The sequence below is a fragment of the Schistocerca nitens genome, chromosome 6, assembly GCF_023898315.1.
Source record: "Schistocerca nitens isolate TAMUIC-IGC-003100 chromosome 6, iqSchNite1.1, whole genome shotgun sequence".
In the NCBI taxonomy this organism is placed as follows: Eukaryota; Metazoa; Arthropoda; class Insecta; order Orthoptera; family Acrididae; genus Schistocerca; species Schistocerca nitens.
This window is the reverse complement of record NC_064619.1, coordinates 125,456,919-125,477,629: the sequence shown is the minus strand read 5'-3', so window position 1 is coordinate 125,477,629 and position 20,711 is coordinate 125,456,919. Positions and strand designations below refer to the sequence as shown.

At 39.1% G+C, this 20,711-nt stretch overlaps 1 protein-coding gene across 1 annotated transcript in view; it reads left to right on the top strand.

Annotated features, from left to right (window-relative positions):
- Positions 1–20,711, top strand: part of LOC126263751 (NFX1-type zinc finger-containing protein 1-like) — a 272,319-nt gene that overhangs the window by 63,589 nt on the left and 188,019 nt on the right. Inside the window, exon 4 of the mRNA XM_049960939.1 lies at positions 7,070–7,341. Within this exon, the coding sequence (XP_049816896.1) occupies positions 7,070–7,341 (272 nt within the window). The remainder of the gene's footprint in view (positions 1–7,069; positions 7,342–20,711) is intronic.

Sequence of the window (20,711 nt, the reverse complement as noted above, 5' to 3'; positions counted from 1 at the left end):
CTGCCCGATTAAGGGATCTGACATTCCACACTCCGATTCGTAGAACGCCAGTTTTCTTTCTCCTGATAACGACGTCCTCTTGAGTAGTCCCCTCCCGGAGATCCGAATGAGGGACTATTTTACCTCCGGAATATTTTACCCAAGAGGACGCCATCATCATTTAATGATACAGTAAAGCTGCATGTCCTCGGGAAAAATTACGGCTCTAGTTTCCCCATGCTTTCAGCCGTTCGCAGTACCAGCACAGCAAGGCCGTTTTGGTTAATGTTACAAGGCCAGATCAGTCAATCATCCAGACTGTTGCCCCTGCAACTACTGAAAAGGCTGCTGTCCCTCTTCAGGAACCACATGTTTGTCTGGCCTCTCAACAGATACTCCTCTGTTGTGGTTGCACCTACGGTACGGCCATCTGTATTGCTGAGGCACGCAAGCCTCCCCACCAATGGCAAGGTCCATGGTTCATGGGGGGGAATCAACAAGTATAAGACGTAAATGGCATTCTGTTGTATAGACATCCATGTTGCATTCATCTGGTTCAAAAGTTCATCTGTGATCATTGGCATTGGGTTAGAGCACTGCGCCCATCATTTCACCATATCCCACACATTTCCAGTTGGTGACAAGTATGGTGATCTGGGGGCCAGGGCAAAAGGCTGACATCCTGTGACACCAAAAAAGCATGTGTTCATGCAACAGTATGTGGTCATGCATTGTCTTGCTGAAAATGGCATTTGGGTTTTTGTCCTGAAAGGGTATGGCTATGTGCCGCAGGATGTCATTTAGGTACGTCACACTGGTCACAGTGCCCTGGAAACAAACCATTTGTGATTTATGGTTGTACCCAGTAGCACCCCACACAATAAGGCCTTGAACTGGCACTTGCGTGAATGCGGCCATGCTATTCAAACAAACAGAACCTGGATTCATCTAAAAAACTTCCTGATGCCATTCCTGTCCCCAGTGACATTGTTCCATACACCATTGCCGTTTAGCATGTTTCTGCACATATGTCAAAGGTACGCAGAGAAGTGGATGACGCACACATAACCTGTGTGTGATAAATGGCGATGGACTGTCAATCCTGATAATATGTGGTGTGTTACGCTGTTCCATTGTTGATCCAGATCTGAGGAGGACACAGACCTGCCCTGCAATGCCATTTGGATGAGGTGTCAATCTTCTCAGGGGTTGGCCTGGGTGAAGTGACCTGAACCATCTCTTGATGTTCTGTAGCCTTCCGTGAACCATTCTGTACATGCCCTTTTCACTACCAAAACACTTCATCCCACACGAGCAGCAATTTCCTGGAGGGATGCATCACATTCTCTGATGCCAATAATGCACCCTCTTTCAAACTCACTGAATGGATGGTACAGTTAGCGCATATATCTGCTCAAGTTACACTTATCCACTGCCTTCTGTTTATAGTTGCAATGGGAGCTGCAGACACATTTTACTGGTTGGTGATGGTGCGCCACGATATCGATGTTGACTTTGAACTCGCGAGCTGCAATGGTTCAAGTGCTGATCTTTTCTGCACAGCATACTAATGTACATGTGCTGTGAATAAGAATGTCCTATCTCTAGTTATTCAAGGTGTTCTGTTTCTTTTTTTTCCTCTGAAGATGAATGTACATTCGCTAATGAAATTCATCATAAATAAGCCATTACAATTTCAGAAGCATAGTTATGTCCATACCTTCAACACTGGAGGAAAAAATGATCTTTACTGGCTTTTATTGAAGCTGGCAGTAGCTCAGAAATTAGTTCAATAAGTGCAACAAAGATTTTCATTTGCCAGATGATGTAAAATGACTGACTGTTAGAACAACAAGTTTTATATCTAGCCTAATATCATTGCTTATAGACAACTTCATGTACTACATGGATGAATAAAGCAAAGTTTTCATGTGTAGTGCATGAATAGGACTAAAAAAATATGTTCTTCAGTGTTAACAGTAATCATATACACATATCCTGTAAACTGACCTGTTCCGTATCATTTCGAAAAGAGAATTGTTCAAATGATCTATGGAACATGTAACAAATTAATTAAATAATTAACTGTGTGAGTTCAAAAGGCCAGCATTAGCGGCCTATCGAGAATTTACCTTGTAAGTTCTCAGTTCTGTAGAATCTACTTCAGGAAATGTATGCTAGATTTGTTATTCTTCTGCACACTTAACAATACCACTATAATTAAATCATTGAAAAATAAATGTACTCGTAGGCTAAATAATCTTCTGTCTTCTCACCACTGTAACAGGAACCTTTAATGCCTTGGACAACACATTTTAGTTAAGTATGTTTAGTAACATCAGGCATCCAGTTGTCCTATCATACATGGTTGGGAAATGTTCATATGATGTCATTTTGAGTCTATTTGTTTAACCATTTCATTGAATGATTTGTTTTAATAATTCAAACATCTTTGTTAGGAGGCTCAACTACTCAGCATAAGATACAACCGAAATGATTAAAAGGATATACACATGTAACTCACAGGAAATGGTTTACTTGTCTTCTTATTAAAAAATGTAAACAATAAAAAACAGTTAATGAAAACGGAAAAATCCTGAAGTTAGTGTAAATGACTACAAAAGCAGTACACCTTGTAATATTCTTGGGTAGGAGCCAAGCAGTTATGATGGAATGGGTGACAAACTTAACTGAAAATTAAATTTCATGGTAGTTTAGAGTAAAAGATGACTCTTATTGTGTTGACATACAAGTAAATTGTGCAGTATATTTTGCTTCCATCTATGTAGAGTAACATAATTGTCATAAATAATTTGTGCCAGTGGAGTTCTACAAGGTACTATAAAACCTATCATCCCACATGGAGCAGTGAATGTATATATGATTAATTTACCATTGATCCACATTCTCCGGAGAAGTTGACATTGTAGAATTGTTGCATAATTTTAATATTAATCACATGTTAAAATAATCTACAGGTTATTCAATTAAAACATCCCTATAATGAGATATATGAATAGTTAGTAAATAGAAATTTCAGGATTGAAACAATAAATTAAAACAACTACAGATGATTGATGTGTGGCTCAGAGACACATTTAACATGAGCTGAAAGTTAAGCTAAATATTTCTCTCTTTTACTAGCATTAACTCCTTCCCCCTCCCTTTCTCCCCCTTTCTACATCTACGTGGATACCCTGCAAATCATAAAGTGCCTGGCAGGGGTTCACAATTCTCTATTATTCCGATCTCATATAGCGCGCGGAAACAACAAACACCTATGTCTTCCCGTATGAGCTCTGATTTCCCTAATTTTATCATGGTTATCATTTCTCCCTATGTAGATTGGTGTGAACAAAATATTTTCACTTTCAAAGGAGAAAGTTGGTGATTGGTATTTTGTGAGAAGATTCCGTCACAATGAAAAACGCCTTTCTTTTAATGATGCCCAGCCCAAATCCTATATCATTTCAGTGACACTCTCCCACATATTTTGCAATAATATGAAACGTGCTGCCCTTCTTTGAACTTTTTTGATGTACTCCGTCAGTCCTATCTGGTAAGGACCCCACACTGCGCACCTGCATTTTAAAGGAGGGCGGACAAGCATAGCGTAGGCAGTCTCCTTAGTAGATCTGTTACATTTTCTAAGTGTCCTGCCAATAAAACGCAGTCTTTGGGTAGCCTTCCCCACAACATTTTCTGTGTGTTCCTTACAGTTTAAGTTGTTCGTAAGTGTAATTCCTAGGTGTTTTGTTGAATTTATGGCCTTTAGATTTGACTGATTTATCATGTAACCATAGTTTAACGGCTTCCTTTTAGCACTCATGTGGATGACCTCACACTTGTTATTTTGGGTCAACTGCCAATTTTCGCACCATTCAGATAAGTCATTTTGCTATTTGTTTTGATTTTCTGATGATGATTTCATTAGTCGATAAGTGACAGCATTACCTGCAAACTACCTAGGATGGCAGCCCAGATTCTGTCCCAAATCATTTATATAGATAAGGAACAGCAAAGGGTCTCTAACTTTACCTTGGGGAATGCCAGAAATCACTTGTTTTACTCGATGACTTTCCGTCAATTACTGTGAACTGTTGCCCCTCTGACAGGAAATCACAAATCCAGTCACGTAACTGAGGCGATATTCCATAAGCACACAATTTCACTACAAGCCGCTTGTGTGGTACAGTGTCAAAAGCCTTCCGGAAATCCAAAAATACGGAATCAATGTGAAATCCCTTGTCAGTAACATTCAACACTTCATGCAAATAAAGACCTAGTTGTGTTTCACAAGAATGATGTTTTCTAAACCTGTGTTGGCTGTTTGTCAATAGACCCTCTTCCATTTCACACGCACACGCACACACAATTGCCAGTTTGTGACTGACATTGTTTTTGGTTGATCGGAAAGGCAAAATGCAAAGGGGGGGGGGGGGGGAGGTGGGTGGTGATTGGGAGGGATGAAGATGAGGTGCAAAAGGGTATAGAGGAGTACAAATTCACGGATGCACGGAAGAGAGGGACTGTTGGATTTCGGTGACGTAATGAAATTGAAGTTAATGTTACACGGCACCTTTCCTACTAATTGCTACAGGTTTCACTTTATACTATGTAGCGACACTACAGTTTTTTGTCCAATCCCTACATCACGTCATAGTGCAGAACGAACACCTTGATGCTAAGGAATTTCAGGACACTGTTATCCACTTACTGTTCTGAAGATGTGGCTGACGACACAGCCGACCTACACATTGCCCCACGTTTTGTCAGTGTGTGACACGACTACAGGGTGGACACATTGATGCAGCATTGTGCAAAACACAAAGTCTGTGCAGGGGAGGAATGTTTTGGGATAAGGAAGGAGATGAAATTGTAATGGTTATGGAGAGGGAAAAGGACAGCTAAGGAAGGTGACTGAGAGATATTGGCCAGTGGGGTTGTGAGAATGGAGGATTTCCTTAAGGAAATTTTCCAACTGACAGTTCAGTGGTGCTGGTGCTTTGGAAGGTGGTGTGGGAGGTCTGAATAATTCAAAAGCCATTGATGTTATACCAGCTGTTAGAAGACACTGATCTTCCAATGTGCATCACATTCAGCAATTAGTTGATCCGGTTAACTGTTAGCTGCCATTTGTGGGTGTTAATTCATGCAGATAAACTGCCGATTAGTTGTCATACCTGCATAGATGTAACTGTAGAGCAGCTGACACATGGTGTGACTGCATTCACACATGGCCCTACTTTTGATCACGTCAGAATGACTGTTACAAGATTGTCACTAGAAGATGGTCACTGGCTGTATGGGATAACAACTTTTCCTGGGTTGTCCATAGGGAATATGCTTAAATGTACAATTTAAAATTGCTGTAGGTTGGGGAAAACAGCAATACTTTCACTGAAGACAATTAATGAAAATAAGCAGGTACCTGAGAAGTCCAGCAAACCTTGAGACAGTCTATCTTTTCATATGAGATGTTAAGCCACGTGTAAAAGTAAGTACACCATGTATCATATACCAGCTGTGCTGCTTAATCTGAGGCTTGCCAGAATCTTGACAACTCAGCTGCTGAATATGCTGCTTATTCCTGTGCCATTTGGATTTTCCCTTCAGCACCAGTTCTTGGAGATTGCTGTTGAGAACTGTCCCTCCAACAGATCCTATTGTCTCTCATTCTCCCAGGTCTAAACCTGCATTGGTCTCTATTCCCATTGCCCTTGTAATGCATACCACTTACCTTAGCCGGGTGTGGTGTACCCTTTCTTCTGCTGTTGTTTCTCTTTGACCTCTAGCCTAACGTGTGCTGTAGGCATATCTGAAGGTTAACATTGTGGAAGTCTGGTGAGTTAGGGGTGGTAGTATGGATATGACATACAAGGTCACATTAAACATATTGAAGTTTATTTAATATCATGAACAACAAAAATGTCTTAAAGGGACTTATGAATATAAGAGGTAGAATCATAATTTGAACAGTGTGAGTGTAAGAACTAAAATCGTAATGACTAACGTTTAAAAATTTTAATTTAATAATTGCCACAAATTGATTAAATTTACTAGATGGAAGTTTGCATCCACCTACCCTCCCTCCCCCTCCCCATTCCGTCCCCACTGATCATCCTTTTAACTCTTCTTCCACATTTGTCCTCCATCCTAACATTACTACTGCTTCCCTCAGCATCCCCCCTTTCCACCCGCCAACACTCTCCCACTTTCCACCTTCCACCTCCCCTCTTTCCAGACCCTCTTCGCGCCCTCTCCTTTTCCACTCACCACCTTTGTCCTGCTATCTGTCACCCTCATCAACAATCCTTTCAATCCCCTCTCCACACACTGCATCCATCATCCTCTCCTCCATCCATCATTGCTTCCCTCTTATATTACAAGAAATGGTCTTAAAAAGTCCAGGGGTTCTCAGATCCTCGAGCTGGGAAAATGAAGATGAAGTAAATGATGAGGGGATTAATGTAAACACAAATTTTCTGCTGATTTTGTGTTATTTGCCTCATGTATAGCTAAACTTCTAAACAAATCAGAGCCTTCTGCCTCATCACATGTAGCATTCTTGAGAATAATATAAGAGAGGTTGGGGCATGAACACAGGCACACAGACAGCTATTTTTACTCTCTCAAATCACGAATGAAGCAAACTTCTAAGGAGCTAATATTGATATGAAGTAAGCTTCACTTGGGTTTGGACTATAAATGTTGAGGAGAAATGTACAGAAGAAATTTTTTGCTCCTTCCCTGTGTATCGTAAGCTTTTACTTCACTCAGACTGGACCTTCCATCTCTTAATCATAATGAAGATACCTAAAATTATAAAATCTAACATTTGTGTGACTAATGTCTTTATTTATGTCTTGACATGTAGTAAGAAGACCGACTTTAAAATAATTGGTTGAAAACATGTAATTTATTGGTGTTGAAGAGGAGGAAATATCTCTTAGAACTTTACATTCTTAAAAATATAATTGTTGACAGTGCTCAGTGTAAAATGTTCTGACGTGTATTTGTTCGTAGCTCAAACAGTTATGTTTATTTTCAAATAGCTGAAACTTGTGTTAACTTGTTGATTATGTTGCAGGAGATAGTTTGCAACTACGACCTTCTACATCTGTTTATGAATTGCGTCAAAAGTATAACCTAGATCTGTCATTGTTTGAACGAATGTTGAACAATGGCGTACATTGCGAGATCTTAAAGACTCAGCACCGCATGCGATCAGAGTTTGTTAGACTTTTAGTGCCTGCTATATATCCTGCAATAAAAACTCACGCCTCTGTTAAAAAATATGAAGAAATTGCAGGAGTTGTAGGCAACTTGTTTTTTATAACACATCAACAGACAGAAGAAGAGGTATGTGAAATATATGTGCATTATCTTATGAAGTTAAGCTGTGTGCCATGAGTGGTGGAATAGTTGTGTATTATTTTTAATGTTCTGTGAAGACAGGTTCTCATTTGCTGCATGCCATATTTACTTTCTTCGTTCCTTCCTTTTTTAAAGTCACATTGGAGTTTATTGAGCATCTCCGTAATGCTTCCACGTCAACAAGTTATCCACCTCTCCTTTAGAACATTTTCAGTATGTCCAGTCAGTCTGGCTGAGGGAGGTGGCACATTGGTTAGCACATTGGACTCTCATGGGGAAGGATGGCTATTAAAGTCTGCTTCCAGCCATTCACATTTAGATTTTTCACAATTTTCCTACAATGGTCCAGGCAAATCTCAAGATGGTTCCTCTGAAAGGGCTTGGCTGATTTCATTTCTTTGAAACAGTCTGAGCTAGTATTCCATTTCTAGTGACCTTGATGCCGACACCACATTAAACCCTAATCTTTCAACCATCCTCTTTGCAATCAGTCAAATCTGATATATGGCCCACACAATTTGTATTAGAGATTAGCTACCTCCTGTGGAGCCCGCTAATGAAACTCGGACCATTATTTCCCTTTCCTGCCATTAAAAGTATTTGTTCTATTTTCTATTGTTCATATAGATCACACTAAGGTTTTTAAACAGTGCCATTGGCTAACACTTTGTTTTTTGCTCTTGGAGTATACAATTGCCTTTTTATTGATGCCAAAAACTAATGTTTAACTGTTAATATAAAGTTAATTACATGTAACTGCTAAAACGTAATTGAGTAATTTACTAATTGTTCGCCGGCCGGTGTGGCCGAGCGGTTCTAGGCACTTCAGTCTGGAACCGCGCGACCGCTATGGTCGCAGGTTCGAATCCTGCCTCGGGCATGGATGTGTGTGATGTCCTTAGGTTAGTTAGGTTTAAGTAGTTCTAAGTTCTAGGGGACTGATGACCTCAGATGTTAAGTTCCATATTGCTCAGAGCCATTTGAACCATTTGAACTAATTGTTCCTTCCCTGCATTTATGGAAGATATATATTTTATGAAAAAAGTTTGTCAGCCATCTGTATTTTGGTTTTTTATTTCTCCATCATCAAGGTTTCCTAGATTCATGTGAGGCTTGTCATAAGGAATGAAATAATCACAACGGAGGGAGGTTACATTTTTATGCAGATGGGGGGGGGGGGGGGGGGACCTTACAAACACTAGTAAAAAAGTAGACTACAGTGACATAAAATACCTGTATTTTGGGAGAATCTGCTTCACTGGTGGTCCATTGTGATATTGCGTTAAGTTGTTTCATTGTACACATAGTATAAGCAAAGTGAAGAATGGAAACATTGAAAATAAATGTCCTATGTGATCAAAGAAATTTGCTGAAAGTAATTCTACTCCATAGCCTGATGCTAAGTATAGCTTTTGTTGCCAACATATGTTGTCCTCAGAGTTACATGGCAGTAGTGTTATGTGAGGCTAGATCACAAGCGCCATGTGGATTTGTAATGTTGTTGCATTGCTGTTGCAGAGAGGCACTTCAGATTTTGTTTATAAGCATCTTAACAGTTGGCTTTGATAACCCGAATGGTTTAATATGTAAAGTGTTATTTTTAAAGAAAAACTAAATTTATGTTGTTTTTCACATTAGTTGTTTTATATGAGAGGAATGCTAGAAAATTCCACATTGTGGTTAATCTTCTTGTTACGGTTAGTTTTGTGGAGTGATGTGAGCACTGTGTGTCATTCTGTTTTACAATTTTTTTTATAAAATGAATGTATTTTGTATGTGCTGTACTCATTCTTTAGGACAGTTTGTTTCATAGTTTTTAAATCCTGTATCTCTTGGACAGTGTGTATGTACAAGTGCGTGTGAGTAGTCTCTGTCAGATACCTGAGTGGACAACTACTTTACCTCCAGAATTGTTTCCCAAGATGATGGCATCATAATTAAACCATTTAGGTGTAGAATATAATGGCTGCAGTTTCCCCTAGCTATTAGCTATTTGTAGTGCCAATATAGCAAGTCTGTACAGACATTGCTTCCTTGTCCACGGTGCAGAATGGAGTTATCTACGCTAATGGTAAGATTTTCAACAAGTACGTGTCTAATATAAAGCAATAAATGAGGACTTCCTATCACTTCAAAAGAAGATTGCCTTGTTAGCCACTTCATCTTCAAATGATTTGAATATCTACATGCAGGAGTTGAGAGAGGTTCTTTTAGCTATACGGCAAGCAGCAGTTCTTGTTATAAAGTTGCATGATGAGTAGTAATGTACCGTAAACAAGACTTAGAAGTAAATGTAGTAAATATTAAGATGCTGACAGCAGATCAACAGTAGCTATGTGGTAAAACTGAGGCAGTGGCTTTTTTCAAAGCAGCAGTTTTCTTTCTGTCTGAATTGATTAAAATTATCTAGCAGAAGCATGAATAGCATTAAGCAGTATAATGGTAACTTATTTTTAGTATAGTACACAATTTAAGGTTCTATGATTTCTGTGGCTTTTGTTGTTGTATACCTTGACTCTTTCTTGATTGGCTCTGTGGAACATAATGTATGAATGACTGTTGCCCTTCTAACAATTGAAAAGGCTGCTGCCATTCTTATGGAACCATATGTTTGTCTGGCCTCTCCACAGATACCTGTCCACTGTGATTGCACTTACAGTATGGCCATCTGTACTGTTGAGGCACACAAGCGTCTATGGCAGCATCCATGGTTGCTATATGCGTAAAACACGAGATTCTAGAACATTTAGAAATTTTCAGGCGTAGAACTATGTGACTGTATCATATACTTAATGGAAAGTCACCAGTGTTCTCAATCCTCAGTACTGTGTTTTCCAAGTGAAACCGTGACATTTTGTTAAAATTTTTGGAAGGCACTGGAGAAGCATAAAAATTTACCTAAAGTTCGACACTTGGAATGTAATCACTCAAAATGTAGAGCATGCCAAAACAGATGTATGAACTTCTTTCATTTTAAAGCTGAGTGTAGATAGCCATGCTCCACAAGCATTGCACATCGTTGATGCTCAAGTTAGACGAGGAATCCCTGTAACAGAGGGCAGTGTCCAATCTGGAGGTATTGAGGAGGATTGCATTTCATCTTCGTGTCAGAAAGGAACAATGCTCCACCAGATATTGTGTTTTACCAGCTACATTTTACCATCTTGCGACTTGCAGCCACACCTCACAATGGTGCACGGTCCTGCCCCTCGGCACTGAGACGATAGTGAGTACAAGGACTTCGTATTTTATCATTATGGGTGTTGTGCACATCTCCTTAACTGCTGCATCTGCTTTGCATTCACACGTCCTAATACCCACTAAAATATGAGGTCCGTTGTAACAATATGGGCTGTTTGGCCATAAAAACATATATTCATTAGGAAAATATTCTATTGGTTGTTTTAGCTTTCTACAAACCTACTTCACTTTTCCACATATTTCACATTAACTTCCAAACTGTTTTCATAATTTTGCACCAGCTTCTGCAAACCGTCTGCTACAAATTTCTCTGCCTGGTAGATGAACCAGTTTATAGTGATTGCCTACGTGTCACCTTTAAACTGTTGATTATCATGGTATCATTAAAATGCAAGAGGTAATAGCAACTGGGTGTGGGGTTGGGATTGTAGGATATATGGTCAAAAAAACTCTCAGCGGACATGCTGAATCACATCATGAGTATTGGTAGCGGATGTGTGGATACATTTTGCTGTGGAAGGTGACTGTCCAAGATGAACAGTTTCCTATGCCACCTTCTTTGGATGGCACATCTCAGTCTGATGTGCATTCTGTAATACATTTCAACTAATTTTAGATCCACATTCCATTAAATCTAACTAAACAGTGCCCTTTTGATCCAAGAAAATGGTAGCTATCATTTTTCAAATGAGGTAATAAAAGTGCTTGAATTTTTTGTTTTCTTTGAGGTCAATCGTATCACTGCATTAACTGTTGTTTTGATTCTGTGTTGGTTTAACACATTCGTAGTCTTAGTTCATACTACAGGTGCAGTTGTAATATGGAGCTCAAGACCACTCAAGCCATGTAGCTGTCAACTGTGAAATAGGACTGTTTGTAATGGAACTGAGTGGAATCCTTTCCAAAGGCACATCTGTAGCATTTAGACAGCAGTGACTCCAAGGAGGGGGGCTAGAGCCATACAACTAAAATGCTCAACTGATCAGTCCAGTTGTAACAGCCACTTGTGTTTGGAAGTGGTGTCATCATGGGTCACTCGATTGTCTGGCAGTTATGCCCTTGAAATGGGTAATTCATGAAATTAGTGCAACATTATCCAGCCTTGTACAACCCTAAATGCCATGAATACAAAGATATTAATATAAGGGATAATGTATGGATGGAAATTGGAGAATTGATGAAATTACCATCTGGAAGAATGGTTTGTTTATTATTTTAGTTTAATTACAATTTATTAATATGACAACATAAAGAATAGCCACGTATTGCATCGCTTATTCTGTCTGGTTTGATCACTTGGTGCATTTGCTATGGTACTGAGCCAATTCTGTTACTAACGTTATTGGTGAAAGCATCTCTTAAAATCTAAAACTGCTGATATTTTCAAAACCACCCATAGTCATTTAAAGGAGTTAAATTTTGTGTTGATAGTTTTTCAGAATCCAACTTGGCGAACAGAAACATGAAATTTTTTTATTCAAGGAAACAATTCTTAGAATATTATGAAGGCAGCATACAATAATTATTAAATTTTTTCATTTGTGTGGACATAGTGTCTGTAGTTGCTTTTTAAATTACTAAAGGTATTCAAAATCTGTGTTGATTTAAAACATCATTCATTTCCGTGTGGATGTAACAGCATTTTACACTCATGTTCAGAAAAATTAGAATACCTCAAATGACTAGGGAGAGGACTTTCATATACACAGGACAAGTACATTAGTATGCTCTGCAGAAATGATTAGCATGTCAGTCAACTCCATTCAGCATGTGTCTAGTATGCACCACCTTAGGTTCTGATTACTTATTCCGTGTGTGAGGGCATCAACGTGTGAAGGGCATTTTGTGGTATAGCACCACACACCATAAGGCCTTGAGATGGTGCTGTAGGATTTACGCAAATGCGATCAATATGATACCACTCGCCCTGTCCTCAGGGAACTAAAATGCGGCCATAATTTTGAAACCAACAGTACCTGGATTTGTCCAAAAACACTATCCGGTGCCATTCCTTTCCTCAGTGATGTCATTCCATACACCATTGCTGTCTAGTATTTTTCTGCACATTCGTCAAAAGTAGGCAGAGAAGTGGACAATGCGCACGTTACCCGTGCCATAATAAATGGAGATGGACTGTTATCCCTGATAGTGTAGATGTGTTACACTGTTGCTCCAGAACCGAGGAGGATGCAAATCTGTACTGCAATGCCATTCGGATGTGGTGTCGATCCTCTCGGGGAGGGGGGGGGGGGGGTCTGGGTGGTGCGACGTGACCCATCTCATCATGTTCTACAGCCTTCTGTGAACCATTCTGCACGCACCCGTTACACTGCCGAAACGCTTCGTCCCACACGAGTAGCAGTTTTTCAGATGGATGCATCACATTCTCTGATACCAATAATGCACCCTCTTTCAAACTCACTGATTTGACAGTACGATTCGTGAATACGTCTGCGAGGCATCATGCACATCTGCTTAAGTCACACTGATCCATTACCTTCAGTTTGTAGCAACAGCAAGAGCCCCGGGAAAATTGTACCGGAAGATGCTGTTGCTCTGCGATATCGAATTTGACCTTGAACCTGCGGGCTGACATGGTTCAAATGCTAATGATTTCTGCAGAACATACTAGGTACATATCCTGTGAATATAAACGTCTCTAGTTGTTCAAGGTGTTTTTTTTTTTACTTGCGTGTATTTCATGTCAAGAAATGTGTAATGCTGCAAACCAACATGAAGTTAGGACCAAAATATCAGTACAAAAGACAGGATTACCAGGAAAGCATGCAACCAGGTGACACTGTCCTGTGTAAGCAGAAAACAGACAAACAATTCTTTCTATTATATTTCGATGCTCCAGAACTTTTTAGTTTGTATTGCTGATTGTATCATCTTTCATGATGTGTGTTACAACATTTATAGCTGATGGGTGCATTTTGTTTTAAAACTCATTGGATATCGTGTGAGAATTAAATAACTTAAATGAAGAATAGAGGTCTAAAGGTTGTAAATTTAACAAACATGAAAATTTAAAAAAAGCTGGAAAAAGTGCTGGACATAAATGTGAGGAATGTATTTCCTCAGTAGGTCTGCTTGCATAACCTTGGTTCTGAGAGTTCCAGAACCTGTGCAGATAATTGGAATAACGATCAAAATAAACATCATTTCTGCCCATTTTATTGCTCATGAAAGCCACACATTGCATGTTGTACCACCATACAGCGAGACCTTCAAAGGTGATGGCTCAGATTGCTGTACATATCAGTACCTGTAATACTTAGTAGCACATCCTCTTGCATTGACACATGCCTGTATTCATCGTGGCCTACTATCCACAAGTTCATCAAGGCACTGTTGGTCGAGATTGTCTCACTCCTCAGCAGCAATTTAGCGTATATCCCTTGGAATGGTTCGTGGTTTGTGTCGTCCATAAACAGCCCTTTTCAATCTATCCCAGGCACGTTCGATAGGGTTCATGCCTGAACACGTTGGCCACTGTAGTTGAGTGATGTCGTTATCCTGAAGGAAGTCATTCACAAGATGTGCATGATGGGAGCGCGAGTTGTCATCCATGAAGATGAATGCCTCGCCAATATCTTACAGATATTGTTGCACTATTGGTTGGAAGATGGTATTCACGTATTGTACAGCCATTATGGTGCCTTCCATGACCCCCAGCAACGTACGTTGGCCCCACATATCATCACCCTGAAACAGCAGGGTACCTCCACCTTGCTGCACTTGCTGAACAGTGTGTATAAGGCATTCAGCCTGACCGGGTTGCCTCCAAATATGTCTTTGATGATTGTCTGGTTGAAGGCACATGTGACACTCATTGGTGAAGAGAACATTATGCCAATCCTGAGCGGTCCATTCAGCATATTGTTGGGCCCATCTGTACCTCGCTGCCTGGTGTCGTTTTTGCAAAGATGGACCTCGCCATGGATGTCGGGAGTGAAGTTGCACATCATGCAGCCTATTGCGCACAGTGTGAGTCATGACACGACGTCCTACGGCTGTACAAAAAGCATTATTCAACATGGTAGTGCTGGTGTCAGGGTTCTTCCGAGCCATAATCCGTAGGTAGCAATCATCCATTGCAGTAGTAGCCCTTGAGCAGCCTGAGTGAGGCGTGTCATCGACAGTTCCAGTCTCTCTGTTTCTCCTCTATGTCCGAACGACATCGCTTTGGTTCATTCTGATACACCTGGACACTTCCCTCATTGAGAGCCCTTCCATGCACAAAGTAACAGTGCAGACGTGATTGAACCGCTGTATTGACCGTCTAGGCATGTTTGGACTACAGACAACACGAGCCGCGTACCTCCTTCCTAGTGGAATGACTGGAACTGTTTGGCTGATAGGCACTGCTCATGCATGGTTGCTTACATCCTTGGGCGGGTTTAGTGACATCTCTGAACAGTCAAAGGGGCTGTGTCTGTGATACAATATCCACAGTCAACGCCTATCTTCAGGAGTTCTGGGAGCCGGGGTGATGGAAAACTTTTTTCGATGTGTGTATTAAAAACGATCCTCCAGACAATGAATGTAGGAAAAAAATGTGCAGAACCATTTCCAGAAAGAGCAAGAATGGAAAATGATCAGTAAAATCAGTATTTTTCACATTGGTCAGTTTTAGTCTGTATTTTTCAATTTTTAACTGTAAATGTGTTATGTGCATGATGGATTGAAAAATTAGAAAATGCTATTGATAAGGCCCTGGGTTAAACGATTCTTAATCTCCGTATAGTGAATGTCGTCCAAATGGTGTGAAGTTAATGGAAGACAATTTTAAAAATCTGTCAGAATTTTCCTCTAGATGGGTGACATTAGAACCACCTGGAGAGAGACTTTTAGAACTATGGTCAGCTGTTGATAAATACCGTCTTCAGTTCATACCACAGCATAAAAGCAGTTCTTTAAAAGAGAAGAATGTTGTTAAACTACTAATACAAAAATGCAGAGAAACTAGCTGCAGTTCTTCCATTTGGGTAGAATGAAAATGCAGTAACTGACTAATGGAAACTATTGACATTAGAAGAAAAAAAACAAGGCAGTCATAAGAACTCTATGAACATTTGGAGAATCAAAATCCCTTACTGTTGAGAAAATTGTGAAGGCTGCAGTTGCACTTACGCGTGGCATAATTCATGTCTGGTGTACAGAAATGTAATCTCATATATGTATAAGGATGGCATAGTTTATATTTTAAGTTTTCTAAATAATGGTAGACGTGGTTCTTTGTGATTTGCAGTGTACATATTTCATATGATTTTTTTCTGTATTTTTAGTATCTGCACTATGTTTGTCGAGTTACCCCAGAAAACAATACCACACCTAATAACGGATTCGAAGTAGCTGCTTGTTTATGCTACTTTTCGTGTGTCCATTTCAGTTGCAGTTGATAATATTTGCATTGCAAACGCAAAGCTGATCAGTTTGTTTGCCAGCTATTCAATGTGTTCCTGCTAGCTCAAATTTTTATCTACATTTAAACCTAAGAATTTCTTCTATATCTTGGTTGTTGTGTACAATCTTAATCTGCACACATTTTGACTGTTTGGTTTTGAAGTGCATCCCATGAATCTTAGATATGTTTGGATTCAACCCATTTAGCTGCAAAACCAAGTTTCTAAGGTACTGAGGGTACTGATCACAGATTTGGGAATTTTTTCTGAATCCTGATCTTCAACTAACACAGAAGTACGATGTGCATTTTTTAAGTAAGTACCGTTTTGAAATTTAAAAAAAGATGTGCTAAGATATCTCAATAAATATATTTTTACATGAAAGCCTGTACCTTAATCTACTTTTCTACATAATTTCCATCAATATTGAGGCACTTGTCATAACGTTGTACCAGTTTTTGAATAACCTCCTCATAGAAGTCTGCTGCCTGATTTGTTAACCACTGCATCACCACTGTTTTGACTTCGTCATCTTCTTGAAGATGCTGACCGCCCAGGTGTTTCTTCAAGATGAAACATGGGTGGCCTACGTCACACCAGAATCAAAGCAACAGTCCATGGAATGGGGGCATTCAGATTCGCCCAAAAAAGTGAAGTTTAAGCAAACAATTTCTGCCCGGAAAATCGTGCATAGTTTTTTTGGGACAGAAAAGGAGTATTGCTTGTGGAATCTGTGCCTCATAATGAGACAATTGATGCAGCAGATTACTGTAAGACATTGCACAATCTGCGCCATTCAATTCAAAACAAAAGATGTGGCGAGTTGAGCAGGGGCATTGTTTTGCTGCAAGATCATCCTCCATACAGCCCCGATCTTGCACCCAGTGACTACCATCTGTTCCTGCACTTGAAGAAGCACCTGGGTGGTCAGCGTCTTCATGTCGAAGTCAAAACAGTGGTAATGCAGTGGTTAAAAAGTCAGGCAGCAGACTTCTATGAGGAGGGTATTCAAAAACTGTTACAACGTTATGACAAGTGCCTCAATATTGACGGAAATTATGTAGGAAAGTAGGTTAAGGTACACACTTTCATGTAAAAATAGCATTAATTTCAAAATGGTACTACTTAAAAATCATGCCTCGTATCATCCTGTGAACAGAACTGATGGGGAACAGATATTTAACGGTAAGTCATTAACGTAGAAGAGAAATAGGACTGGGCCTAATATGGAGCCCTGTGGAACACCCTGAGATATTTTTCCAGACAGAAAACCAATATTCACCATTCGAAGAAATGCTAACTCTTTGCTTTCTGTAAGGTAAGTAGGATTTAAGCCATTGTAGGGCACTGCCGCTAATGTCATACTTTTCAAGTTTGTAAACAAGCAATGCATGGTTTACAGAATCAAACGCCTTTGTGAGGTCGGAAGAAAATTCCTGCCACTTTATTGCTCTTGTCTAATGATGTACTTATTTTCTCAATGAAACTGTTTACTGTATCTATGGTGTTTTTCCCCTGCTGAAAACCAAATTGATTGTTTAGAATAACAGTATATTTTGCAGTGAAGTTTTGGTTTTGTGCTACAGGAAGTTTTTCTAATATTTTAGATAGGACTGAGAGAATCGAGATAGGACAGTAATTTCCCATGATCTCTCTTGATCCCTTCTTGAAGAGTGATTTGACTGCAGCATATTTCAGTACCTCTGGGAAACAGTCCTTTTCAAAACAATGATTTATTATTTGAGCTAGTGGGTTTGCAATTTTATTGTGTACCACTTTAATAACTTTGGTGGATATTCCAACCCAGCCTGCAAATTTTTTTGTTTCTTAATGTTAGAATAGCATTTTCTACATCCTCCACAGAAGAATTCTGTCAAGTTTTCGGTGTTTTCACCTAGGCCAAAGAGATTTACTTTGTTGTGATAATCTGTTAAATCTACATCAGACTTTACTACATTTATAAAGAATTCATCATTAAAGTACTTTGGTATTTTAGTTTGATTTACAGTAGTATTTCCTTCAATGTCAATTTTTGAAATTTCTTGGTTACGGGCCTTAACACCTAACTCAAGATTTAATGACTGACCACACAGCCTTTGTCTTATTATGATTTAAAATTAGCCTGTTATTTGCCAGTTGTTTTGCTGCCCTGACAACTCTTTTAAATATGGTTTTATAGAGTCTTAACATATTTAATGAAATCAATATCTTTATTATATTTTAGTTCTCTGTGCAGTTGCCTTTTCCCTTCACTGGAAATTTCTATGCCCTGGTAATCCACTTTACTTTATTTGTTACTTTATTGCTGCAGAGCCTTTGTGGAAATGTTTCATTAAAAACACCAAGAAAACAATTTAGGAATTTTGCAAAGTTTTTGTCAGTGCAGTTACAATGATCAACAGGCCATGTTTTCTCTTTTAGCTTATCACTAAATGTTAGCAAGTTTTCTTTGCTAAAGTTCCTGCTCATATGAGTTCTCATATGTGAAATGTTCCTGTTGCCTGTGGCAGTTCAATGAACAATGCACAATGATCTGAAATACCTAGATCTAGACAAAATTTATACACATCTTCATATACATAATTAGTTAGAACTTTGTCAATACATGTTGCCGATTGCCCATTGTCTCTGGTCGATTCTAAGAAATTCAATTTGAAACCATATTTCTTTAATACTAAGTCAGTGAATCTTGAAGCGCGGCTACTATCACATGTGGTATCGACATTGAAATCAGCAGCTATTACATTTTTTTTCTTTTTTTTTTTCTGTGCAAAGGTCTTGTAGCATAATTTGAAGCTTAGATGAGAATAGTTCTGTTGTCGATGTCCCTGGAATTCTGTTTATTGAGATTATTATAACATTTTCTAGTGAGTCCACTATTTTTACACAACAGCTCTCAAACACACATTCTTCATTTAAATAATTAAAACAGTTTCTGGTCTGATAATTTGTATCACTATGTAGAAGTATACATTAGCCTCAAAGTGACTCGTTTCTTCTGCAGGAGCTACTTGCTAATTAGAAGTTCCCTATTTTGTTTAGAATTTTAATTGTGTCCTCAGTAAACCAGTGTTCATTTAAACAAACAACTCTAATATTTGCAGATTCTGACAGAATGATTTCCAATTCATCTATTTTGGAGCTTCTATTGTTAGAAGCATCAGTGTTTAAACCATTTATATTCCAGTGGATAACACACCTACTTTGACTATTAGTTACGGGCTTTAGCACAGTTTTTGCCAGAATGTTTCCATTGCACTCATCTTCAGTTTATCCAAGTTACCAGAATACATTACAGGTCTATTCATTTGCGTGGGATTTGTTGTTCATTGGCACATGTAAAATATAATTTATCACCCAGAAAAATATAATTTATCACCCAGTTGACATGTGTCTTCTGCACAAAAATTCACAATATGTGGAGCATATTGTGTCTAGGTAACAGTTCAGCATTAATGAAGTCATTCACACCACCTTTTAAACAACCTACTTTGAAGGCACAATTCACTTAATTGGAATACAGCATGAAAAACATTTCATAATACATGTTAGGGCATTTGCATAGAGATATTATTTACGTACAGCATATACTATGGGAAAATACCAAGAAAAGTGTTGTCAACTTTGTTGATTTGTTACATCACATTCTTTCGGGTTATATGGCCGTGGTCCATGGAATTCTTCTATTCCTAATGTTTCGTCCAATACTACGTTGGACATCCTCAGAGGTGTGGGTGGTCCTGCTGAGTCTTGCCGACCAGCAGGACCAGCCTTACCTCTGAGGATGTCCAACGTAGTATTGGATGAAACATTAGGAATAGAAGAATTCCATGGACCACGGCCATATAACCTGGAGGAATTATCAACAACAGTACCATCTGGTCGTGAAAGCCTTCATTGTATGTTACATCACAATCCTGTAGGAATATTTTTAGGAAATGAATAAATTTCTCATATACTGTATGTACATAGTGAACTTACCATTTTTTTCTGTAAATTTTCCCTGAATATTGGAACTGAGTTGGCATTTACAATTCTGTGAAATTTTGGTTTTCTTGTCTTATCTCACACTTGGTTGACTATCGATGCTTTAGTGATACTGTTTGACCATCATAGTCAGTAGAGGGTAAAAACTGTAGAGGAGGACAGAGATTGGAATTCATACAGCAAACAATTGAGGATATAGGTTGCAAGTGCTATTCTGAGACGAAAATGCACACAGGAGATGAATTCATGGAGGGCCGCATCAAACCAATCAGACAAACCATTTGCTATGGTGCTCACATGTATTTCATGAAAGCTAGTTGGATTTAAAGTATCAGTCACTGCTGCACTATGTTCTCCTATTCTGTTTGAGAATCTTAGTGTGCACATATGTGTGTGTGTGTGTGTGTGTGTGTGTGTGTGTGTGTGTGTGGTGGGGGGGGGGGGGGTGATGGGAAGGGGGGGCAAGCCAAACCTGGATGTCATCAAATCAAAGTGCAGTGACCAGAACTGCCAGATACAAACTCTGAATGTGGATTTTACAATACAATCACTTTCCGGTTGTTGTACCCTTTCTGATTGTTTAATGAAGTTTAAAATATTTATTGTTTGGGACTTACAGTCTTTATGAACTGCTGTCTTGTATGTGTCCATATCCATTACTGAAATACAGCACTCATCGAACTGTTCAGTGTTATATTCACTGAGATCCACGGTCCAGAACTTTACTATTCTTTTTCTATATTTAGCCTTTTTTTGCTC